Source organism: Mauremys mutica, chromosome 15, assembly GCF_020497125.1.
Source record: "Mauremys mutica isolate MM-2020 ecotype Southern chromosome 15, ASM2049712v1, whole genome shotgun sequence".
Classification (NCBI taxonomy): domain Eukaryota; kingdom Metazoa; phylum Chordata; order Testudines; family Geoemydidae; genus Mauremys; species Mauremys mutica.
This window is the reverse complement of record NC_059086.1, coordinates 5,251,739-5,262,667: the sequence shown is the minus strand read 5'-3', so window position 1 is coordinate 5,262,667 and position 10,929 is coordinate 5,251,739. Positions and strand designations below refer to the sequence as shown.

General features: G+C 57.0%; 1 protein-coding gene across 2 annotated transcripts in view; it reads right to left on the bottom strand.

Moving 5' to 3' along the window:
* Nucleotides 1–6,939: 6,939 nt before the first annotated feature.
* The window catches only part of SLC1A5 (solute carrier family 1 member 5), a 28,599-nt gene continuing 24,609 nt past the window's right edge, over nt 6,940–10,929 (bottom strand). Inside the window, exons 7-8 of one of the 2 annotated variants that reach the window (XM_044988272.1) lie at nt 10,180–10,314; nt 6,940–9,168 (exon numbers count right to left, since the gene is read on the bottom strand). In XM_044988272.1, the coding sequence (XP_044844207.1) occupies nt 8,931–9,168; nt 10,180–10,314 (373 nt within the window). In that variant the 3' untranslated portion in view covers nt 6,940–8,930. The remainder of the gene's footprint in view (nt 9,169–10,179; nt 10,315–10,929) is intronic. The other variant, XM_044988273.1, reaches the window with a different exon arrangement.

Genomic DNA, 10,929 nt, shown 5'->3' with positions numbered 1-10,929 from the left:
GAGAGCAGTTTAGTCACCACCGTGTTCTGTCCTGTGAGATCTTCTGAGCCAGGGTCACTCCTAAGGTTAGCTGCTCATGCGAAGGTTTTGGGGGCTATATGCCTTGCTTAGTTTAGCTAAGCTATTGCCTTGGAGGCCTGTCGGCTCACTGCATTACTGCATTAATTTATACTCCTGCCTTACCTGGCAAACACCTACAGCCTACGGCAAGAGGTTACGGGTGACTTGATCTCAGCCTACATGGGAAACAAATAGCTAATGACTGGCCCTTCAATCTAGCAGGGAAATGCCTACCACAATGCAAGGGCTGGAAGCTGAAGCTAGATGGATTCAGACTGGAAATACATTTTTAACCGCGAGTAATTACGCTTATCCAGGGCCATGGTGGATTCTCCATCACTGACAGTTTTTAAATCCAGATGGGATTTTTTTTCTAAAAAGCTCCACTCTAGGAATTATTTTGGGGCAGTTCTCTGGCCTGTGCTATTCAGCAGGTCAGGCGAGGTGATCCCAATAGTCCCTTCTGGCCTGGGGAATCTGAAGTGTTGAGGATCTGGGCCCAAATGGGAACTGATTTGAGCTTTGCGAGCCGATAGCGCTTTGGAGCTCCACGGTAACCCCCAGGCTCAGCAGTGCTGTGTTTAAAACTCACCCCAACTGATAGCTGCCCCTGGGATCTGTCAGAAAACATCCCCGAGACACACCAGGGCAGTTCTCTCTCTCCATTCCTCGCAGTAAAGAAATCCACAATGTTGTAACGATGGAGCCCTAGTTAGAAATCTAAAATGAGAATAAATAAATGAGTCCTGTGGCACCTTATAGATTTACAGATCCAGACTAACATGGCTACCCCTCTGATAATAAATGGAGGCTCATGGCATGGACAGGCAGCTCTTGAAGAAATGGCTAGGCCCAGCTCCTCAAAGTTATTTAGGTACCTAACTCGCAGGAAATTGAGGGGAGTTAGGTGCCTGCAAGTGCCCATTCCTGCTGCAGGATCCCCTGCATTTTAGCATATTTCCTTCACCCTATCATCAGTTCTTGCCTATGAGCCCTTGGTTTTGTTGCATTCCTAGATGCATCCACTTTCCATTGATGAAGTGGGGAACTAATTAATAAACTTGCTCTGTTTGTCTTGAGCAGTGCAAAACGGTCTATTCCTGAGGTACAGTGCCAGGAGCTGGGGGGATTGGGCTGGTGCCTTTCTCCGTGTGATTCATGAGTGGCTCTGGGAGCATGCATGCAATCTAGCCAGGTATGTGCTCCACATGCGGTTGTGCTGAGTGATCACAACACCTGAGGGGTTTGCTGTTTGTCACTAGCAAAACATTGCGAGAGACAACCCAGGCAGGAGAGTTAAGGTGGCACAGCGGTCCCACAGTCCCAGGCTGCACCCCAGGGATCCTGTCACAGGGCTATCATCTCCCAAACTGAGAGTGGTAAAAACAAATCCATCTAGCCATCAGGGAGATGCTGGAGGGAGAATAGGGCAGAAGCAAGCTCCCAGCATCAGTAAAATTATGTCCACTAGCTGTAGTGCAGCTGGGGGGAAGGGAAGCTGGGTCCTGTGCCGGTTGCAGAGGAAATAAGCCGCTCTACCTCCGGAAAAGAGAAGCGGAAATGCCTCCTGCACAGACACGTAGGGTTGATTAGGAGGGAGATGAGGAGTTGCGCTGTGTGGCCAAAGTAGGAGTTGAGGGACTAACTCGGTTCCAGTGAATACAGCCTCATCCCAGGACTGGCTGTTACCATAGAGCAGGGGTCAGCAACCTTTGAGAAGTGGTGTGCCAAGTCTTCATTAATTTAAGGTTTCGCGTGCCAGACCAGCAGCGTGGGCGGCAGACGGAACCCCAGACCGGCAGCCCCTGCCAGGGTCCCAGCCGCCAGCCCCCATCAGCATGCTGCCGGCCCAGGTTCCGTCTATCCAGGCCGGCAGCGGGCTGAGCGGGGCCGGCAGCTGGGACCCCAGCCGGCAAGGGGCCAGCATCCAGAACCCCAGACCGGCAGCGGGCTGAGCAGCTCATCTTGCTGCTGGTCTGGGGGTCCATAATCCCGGCCGGCAGTGGGCTGAGCGGGCTGGTGGCTGAGACCCTGGCTGGCAGCAGCATGCCACTACAAATCAGCCCGCGTGCCGCCGGTTGCCGACCCCCGCCATAGAGAATCAAGCCGTGTGGACCTTCTGCAGGCGACCTGGGCCTGGCATGTTTACCGCAGGGCCTGCCAAACCCATGCAGTGTAACCCAGTTCTTGCCAGCAGAGAGCAGCACCGACCATCCACCCTCATCTTCACATGCCATTGCTGGACACAGATGGGAAATCCGTCTCCAGTCCGAGCACTGGGGGCTGCCCTCCTGGCCTGAGCAGGCAGGGGCAGGGTTACAGGGAAGCCCGGCTCAAGCTCTCTACAGCAGAACACCCTGAAACCCTGATTCAACCTTCTGCTGTTCTGCAGGCCTAGAAACCCCCCCTTTCGACTGGCCCAGTGTAGCTGGGTCACCACCTCCAGAGCACCCCCAGTGGCCTGCTGCCACCCTGCCTCAGTTTCCCTCGGAGGTTCCCATAAATAATCCACCCACAGACTGAGAACCTTTGTGAGAGCTGATGCAGGGCCACCTCCCACAGACATGGGTGCCAACTTATATGGGCTCATGGAGCTAAAGCCCCAGGAATATTCAAAATCAGGGGCTCTGCTCCACCAATATTTGGAGCTAGGTTTCGCCCCTTTAAATCCCAGCCGCGGCCGGGAATCAGAGGGCTCTGGGCTGCCCGCTGCTGCGGGGAGCCCAGAGCCTTTTAAATCCCAGCCGCGGCCGGGAATCAGAGGGCTCTGGGCTGCCTGCTGCGGCGGGGAGCCCAGAGCCCTTTAAATCCCAGCCGTGGCCGGGAATCAGAGGGCTCTGGGCTGCCTGCAACCGCAGGGAGCCCAGAGCCCTTTAAATCTCAGCCGCGGCTGGGAATCAGAGGGCTCTGGGCTGCCCGCAGGGGCAGAGAGCCCAGAGCCCTTTGAATCCCAGCCGCGGCGGCTGGGATTTAAAGGGCTCAGGGCTCCCCGTGGCTGCCAGCAGCTCAGAGCCCTTTGAATCCCAGCCCCTGGCTGCTGATTGCCCCCTCCCCAGACCCCTGCCCCAACTGCCCCCCAGGACCCTCACCCCCTATCTAAGCACCACTGGTCCTTGTCCCCCGTTACCCACTCCCGAGACAACTGCCCCTAACTGCCCCTTGGGACCCCAGCCCCTATCTAAGCCTCCCTTCTCCTTGTCCCCAACTGCCCCCTCCTGAGACCCCACCCAACTTCCCCCCAGGACCCCACCCCCTACCTGTCCCCTGATAAACCCCCTGGACTCCCATGCCTATCCAATTGCTGCCTGTCCCCTGACTGCCCCTCTGAACCTCTGCCCCATCCAACCCCCCCTGCTCCTTGTCCCTTGACTGGCCCCTGGAACCCCCTACCCCTTCTCCAACCTTGTAATCTTGCGGCACTGACGCGTTGTAGCTTCATTTTATATCGGCTTAAAGGGTGGGAGTGGGGGGGGCACCACCATTTTGGGCCCCACCAAAAATTATACAAACCTGCCGCCTATGCCCACAGACCCAGAACCATACAGGGGAGACCCACCTCCTCTCTCTGGGGGAACTGGTGCTTCTCAGAGCCCCTGACATGAGGCCTTGGAGAAAAACTGCAGAAAGGAACTAACTAGAGACTCCAGCCAGGAGCTGCTAGGGACTCTGCAGTGGACTGAACTTTCCTCTCACCCTCTTCCTCTCTGCTCCCCACTCCCTTCCTAAACCCACCCAAATAAAATCATAGCATGAACCTGCCCTTTGATGCCATCACATTGTTCACGCTCCACCCTTGCCCCAGCCCGGGCTGTGTCTGGTCTTGTTCAATTGTCCACCCGGGAGGGCAGACTGCTACCATTGTGCCAGGGGCTGTACAAATGCCATCCCCTATAACAAACAATTATTAACAATAAAGGGAGTATAGATCAATCATTTAAATCTGGCCCACAGGGGAAGAACAGCTTGGGCTATGCTTCCTTATGCACTTAAGAGGGTAGCTTGAGAGGTTACCAGTAGAAAGTCAGGTCCTGTCTTGGCTACCATAGACAATGCTGTGGCCAACTGGAGAACCAGGAGGTGTAAGACAGACACTGGGAAGGGACACCGTGTTGGAAAGGGCCCAGTTCACAGCAGTTGTCCTATTGGAGCTCCTCTTCCGAACAAGAGTGGAGTGGGCCAGTAATAATAGGGTAATAATTGGAGATATAGCAATCTCCTAGAACTGGAAGGGACCTTGAAAGGTCATTGAGTCCAGCCCCCTGCCTTCACTAGCAGGACCAATTTTTGCCCCAGATCTCTAAGTGGCCCCCTCAAGGATTGAACTCACAACCCTGGGTTTAGCAGGCCAATGCTCAAACCACTGAGCTATCCCCCCCCCCTTAAAGGACAACAGCTTGGTTGGAAGCAGTGGGTGGGGAAAGAAAAGGGGACACAGAAAATCTTTATTCTTCTCTAAGCAGTGCACACGAGGGCAGCGCCTCCTCCCCCCGCCAGCCCTCGTGCTGTCACCTGCTCACCAACTTTCACCCGCAGTCATCCAGTGTGCAGCCAGCAGTTTAATGATTGTCAGGCTCTGCTGTGCCGAAGCCCATGCAAGTGAGTGGAGGCAGATTCCAGGCCCCCAGAGGCTGCAAGCCAAGGCTGGTGCCGGCTGGAGACTTGCTCGCACTGGGTGATTGTGGAGCACTGGATTTCCCTAGGATGGGGGAGAGCAAAGGCTCAGTGGCTGGCCCCAGGGGAGGCAGCTCGGGGGTCCAGTCGAGAGCCGTATGGCTGGGCCAACCTGACTCACTGCAGCCGGGAAGCAAAGCCCGGCCCCAGCACCATCGGCAGCTGGCCCCATATCTAAGAGCCCAGGGCCTGCCTGAACCAGTGTTCCCTGCTTCCTCCACATGCTAGAACCTGGTTCTTTACTCTGCTGTCTTTATTGAATTCCCCTCCCCACACATCCTGTCTGACACCCATCATCTCAGGGTTAGCTCACTGCTCACCTCCAATGCCAGCCTAAGGGCGCCCAGGCCCAGGCCATATCAGAGCCCCCCCAAGGCCACGCTAGGAGAGTCACAGCATATAAAGCACAAACACACCTGTGGACAGTCTGTTTTATTGTCTACACAGTCAAGACTGGACACATTTTAGAGTTACAGTCATTGCAGCATTGAGGACAGACACTGCTACCACCCATGCCAAGCACCCTTGAGAGCAGCACCGCCCCTGCAGGGCTCCTACCAGCAATTCCTTTGGCATCATGTACTTTGGACTTGCACCTGCATCCCCATCCAGCTCAGGGGCAGTGGGGAGATCTCAGCCGAAGGACCAGTCTAGGGATTTGCTCGTGCTTCCAAAAAGCTGAAGCAGATTCAGATAGACTTGTACCCAACCTGCCTGCACCCACAGGCACTGATCTGTGGGCCAGCCTTGCCTGGCCAGTGTAAACCAAGTTCTGCTGCTCCTACGCACAGGTACCTTCTGGAGATGGAAATTCTTGTCTCCAGGGATAGGGCCCAGGGCTGGCTTTCAAACCCAACAGCTGATGAGACAACCTGCAGTCCCCCCAGTAGAGTCTGCCTGAAAATCACGGAGCTGCCACTAGTTACTCTTGCTTCAAATTGTGTTTCCATCTCCCCGGGACTAGGATGGCAAAGATCCACTGAAATCCTGGGTTAGTACAGACCCAAGACTGCAGATAGGGCTGTGCTTGAGGAGTGCTGTATCACCGTAGCAGCTATGGGGCCTGAGCAGGAGTCATATCCCAGTGGGGGATGCCCCTCAAATCACCACCCCCAGGATTCAGTTATCCCCCCTATTGGGCCTTTTCTCACCCCCCGCTGGAACAAAGGGGATAGAGTCTCTGTCTAGGCCCCACTGGTGAGAGGCAGCTGGCGCAGGCTAGCCCAGGTGGGAGCACGCCCCTGCAAAGCCCTACCTGTGTTACTGTGGGCTAGATCCGACCTGTCTGTGTGGATCTGGGGGCACAGCCACTGCTTCTTGGACCGAGGATTATTTCCGAGGCAGCTGCAGAATGGGTCTATCCTTGTGGGGGGATTGTGGGCAGGCCTGGGAGGACTATCAGCAGATTCTCCCAGCTGTGCTAGCTGGCCCAGCCTTAAAGCAAACTGGGCCAGAAGGTTTTGTAGATGGCTGGGCTAAAACCCAGGTTATCTGCGCAGCCAAGGACATTTGTCTCCCCCGGGGAAGGAGACTGGCTGAAGGTCGCCGTGAAGCTATGGCAGAGGTCAAGAGGCCCACGCTACAGCCCAAAGACAGCCGCACAACTGGCAGTACAGCTGGTGCCTCTAGAGCCAGCTCGCCCGCGGCTCCAGTTTCTTCCCTCACCTGGAGTAATGATCCTGTCTGCCATCGCTTGGTTGCCATGGAGACGGCTGCCAGAGGCACACTTGGCACAAGGCCACTTAATGCCTTGAACCGCCCGTTTCGTGCCAATGTCCCCAGCAGCGAGAGCCACATTAAAAATACACAACCCCCCCCCCCCCCCCGAAAAGGGAGTTCACAGGGGGATCAGCCGGGGCTTGTTCTCACCAGCAAGCGGCTCGACCCCCGAGGCCTGGCTCGAAGGGGGGGGGGGGAATCGCCAATCTGCAGCAGCTGCCCACATGTTCGCCTGGTGCCAGGAGCGCCCTGGGTGGAAGCACGGCTGCCTGGGGCTGCTAAGAGGAACCAGACCCTGGTGGATGGTGTGCGACTCCCCCCCCCACCCCAGGCCAGGCCGCCTGATTAGCAGCTCAAATTTCTTCTTCAGAGAAGTATCAGAGAGGTAGCCGTGTTAGTCTGGTTCTGTAAAAGCAGCAAAGAATCCTGTGGCACCTTATAGACTAACAGACGTTTTGCAGCATGAGCTTCCATGGGTGAATACCCACTTCGTCGGATGCAAGAGTGGAAATTCACCCACGAAAGCTCATGCTGCAAAACGTCTGTTAGTCTATAAGGTGCCACAGGATTCTTTGCTGCTTCTTCAGAGAAGGGAGGCAGCCCAGAGGACGAGGCTGTCGCAGCTCAGCAGCACCAGCCTAGGTTTAGCAGAGAGCCGCAGCCTGCGGGCAGACAGGGCACAGCAGGCAGCCCTGGCATCTCCCAGGAATGTCTTGGTTCTCCCAGCACCCCCCAGTGAGCCCCAGGCTCAGCCCTGAGCTGAGGGATCCTTAGAGGGCAAACGAAGGGCCTCCAAAAACCCAAGGAAAACCAGGGTTGAAGAGCCAGTCTGAGTAACGGAAATGCCCAGCCCCTGTCCCAGGGGGGAATCAGCCAGAGACACTAGGTCAGTAACAGCACTTGGAGCCAGCAGAGAGAGCAATCACATCCAAGATCTGGCCTGGCCCTGAGCCGGCCAGTATTGCAAACACCCTCCCCGGTCAGATCTACCGAGGGGCCTGGTATCTTCTCCCAGCCTGCCCCCCCGTCTGTTTAAAACAAGATCGGACCTTGAAGCCAGGAGCCCCCTGCCCCCATGATTCCTCACCACAAAGCCTCTCTGGGGCAGATACGACAGAGATTCAAACGGACCAACCCACCCGACTGAGGCCATGGCCAAGGTCAATAGCTTAGCCCCTACCAGGGCCTGACAGCCCCCAGAACGGCTTGCTGGGGGCCAGAACAGAACAAGCCATTCCCTCCGCTCCCCCCGAGAACAGCCCCAGATCAGAGCCTCACATGGCTGATCGTGGCACAGGCGAGTGCAGCAGGGTCCAGCTGGCATGGGAACAGCCCTGCAGGATTTGGGTCTACGAGGCTAAGGAGTGAATGGGGCCAGAGGAACCGCAGCCTGTCAGAGGTTACGCTGAAGCGCCAGAGGGTTGACACATCAGCACCGAGCTGTAACCCTGGGCTGGAGTGTCCAGCCCAAGAACCAGGGCTTGGAGTCAAATAATTAAGGCAATGCCTAGCTGGAGTGTTGATATACAGGGTTACCCATCCGTCCAGGATCTGTCCCATCCCCTTTTCATGGCAGATGCCAGGTGCAGGCTCCAGTCCATTGGTGCTGTCTAAGGGCTCCCTCCCCTCTATTCTGGAGAGACCAACTCACTCGTATCGTTTAAATAGCAAAATAAATTACGTCAGCCTGGCTGGAGCAACCAGGACACCAAGAGACCGTGGGACACAGACACACGATTCCACACCAACGTCAGCGCTGGCTCCTCCGGGACCGGCGTGACAGACAGGACTGGACCACAGCCACACAGACAAAGGCACAAGCTGTTTCACAACCGAGTTGTAGCCACATGGAAAGAATGCGGGGGGACCTCTTGCAGGAACCCCCAGCCGGAGCTCTGGCTGAGCTAGAGTATCAAGTCTTTCAGGCAAGGAGAGGTCAGAGGTCAGGAGGGGCCCGCGAGCCAGCCGGCCTCCACTCGAGCAGCCGAGTGCACAACGGAAAGTGGCGTTACCTGTCATTCAAGAAACGCCGGATGCTTCAGCACGTTTAAAGCGCAGGGAGGCCAGTTCAGGTGCTTGCTTGGTCCAGAAAATTAACAGGAAGGGGGCAAGGGTGGAGGGCAGCCAGCAGGTGGTCAGAGGCAAGGAGTGATTGAAGAGGCCCCTGAGCCAGTACAGGCTGCAGCCCCCGTGTAAGGAGAATGGGATCGACACAGAAAAGGAATAAGAGGTGAGGCTGGAAGCCCAGCCTAGATTCCGGCTCCCTGAACTCAAGTCAGATTGGTGGGTGTCAGGGGGTCACTCTAGAGAGCTGTCAGGATTGTCTCGAGCTAATCAGCCCCCTCACCGAGACTGCCTCTGCCCAGGAGGTTCACGGCTTAAGAAAACCAGAAGTGGCCGTTTCTGCCCTGATTGACATCTTTAAAAAGGAACCCTACAAAAGGAAAAGTCTCCGACCAGGACCACGCTCCGGGCGCTGATTACATCACAGACTCCTTCTCGCAGGAGCCAACGGCAGCCAGCAGGATGGGCCCGTCTCTCTTGATCAGTGGGGAGCCTTCCTCCTCGCCTGGAACCTTGCTGGGGCCCAGGGACTCAGTCTTGATCTCCACCAGCTCCTCAGCTTCAGCCTTCCCCATTGTCCTCTCTGTGTACACCTGCAGGAGGCCGGCTCCAAAGGCGTCTCCTTCCACGTTGAGGACGGTGCAGGTGCGGTCCCTGAACAAAACACAGGAGGATCGGTGGGTGAGCAGACAGGCGACAGCAGGGAGTCAGACACTGCTCCCCAGCTCTGAACCAGGGGCAGGTGCTTCAGTGTCACCAGAAGACGGCAGCCCAGCGCCACCACAAAGCCCCTGCCCAGCAACCCAGAGACCCTCACGCAGCTCTTGACCTCTGGTTGGGCTGGATGCGTGACTGTGGCAGATGCCACCAGAGGATTTCTAGAGCAGGAGGAATGCTGCACCCCGCAGGATCCACCCTTGTGCCCCAGGGCACATCCCATTCAGAGCTGGGATTTGCTCCAAGCTGGTCCCACTCAATCAGGCTTTTTAGCTGCTAGGCCCGGAGTGTTCAGACACGGGGAAGTAGCACCAAGCCCACTAACCAGGCCAGCTAGTTCCCTAGCTCACCTTGGACAGGAGCCAGCATCAGGCTCCTCGCACTGATCGTGCCCACGACCGAGACACACTCCTCCGTCCTGACCTCCCCACCCCCCTCCCACGCCTGGTTACACGCAAGGGCAACCTCGCAGGCATCTGCCCCAAAGGCTGCTCTCGTTGGAGACTAACCCATGCACCCCCTTGCTTCAGCTGCCCACTGGCAAAGCGACACTGCACTGTGCCGCGGGGCTTGTCTACGTGGCACCGTCCCTTCCCCTTTGGGAGCAGGTGCGGCTGCGCGGCAGGCGAACGCAGCAACCGCAGCCTTGCAGAGCCTGAGCTGAAGGCCAGCCAAAGGAACGGCCCTGTCCAAGCGGAGACAGCCTATGGGGAGTGCAGCCTTGTGTCACTTTGCCAGGGCTCTCCCCGTGCACGATTGCTCTCAGCTGCTTTAACCTGCTCTGCTGAGGCTGCGGAAACGTAGGGGGCCCCCGGGAAGCGGATTCCCATGGACCCAGCCAGCCAGCCCATTCCAGGCAGCTGCACCCACCGAGCCCCTCAGACGGATCTGTCTGTTCTACCCCATACAGCCCGCGTCAGTGTCTTTGCCCTCCTGTCCTGCCCTTACACAAGCCAGTCCACAGCCAGAATGAGGGAGATGTCGTTGGTTGGCAGCCCGATGGCTTCCAGGATGATGGCGAGGGTGAGGACGCCACCAGCAGGGATCCCCGCTGCCCCTACGCTGGAGGCTGTAGCTGTGACACTGCAAGGGGGAGAGAGAGAGAGAGAGAGAGAGAGAGAGAGAGAGAGATCAGACACGTCACTAGTGCAACAGGAGTGCTTTTACATAGCACTTTTCACTGATGAATCTCAAAGCACTTCACAGTGTAACTCACTTACACTCAGAACTCCCCTGGGGCGCTTATTCTCATTGTGCAGATGGGGAAACTGAGGCACAGAGGGGCCAAGTGACTTGCCCAAGGTCACAGAGTCTGTGGTGGAGCTGAGACTTGAACCCAGGTATCCCAAGTCCTTGGGTAGTGCCCTAACCACATGATCCTTGAGTTGAGTACGCGGCCAAGGGATGTGTGTCAGCACTGCTCAGAGAAGGGACCTCCCAGCAGCACGACCAGCCAGTGACAGGCCCCACGCCAGCCAGCAAAGCCAAGGGCAGAGTGAGCTCTTCCCCTTCCACCCACTGCTGGGGAGGAGCGTGGGCAGCGTCTCTCGACCAAGGAGGAAGCATCCGGCTCTAATGAGCCACGGGACCATCTGATCACTGACCCTCTGGTCCCCTTGTGTGATCTGTACTGGATGGATCGGCACGGCTCAGTGCCCCGCACTCACAGGCGACGGCATATCCCAGTCTGACTCAGTG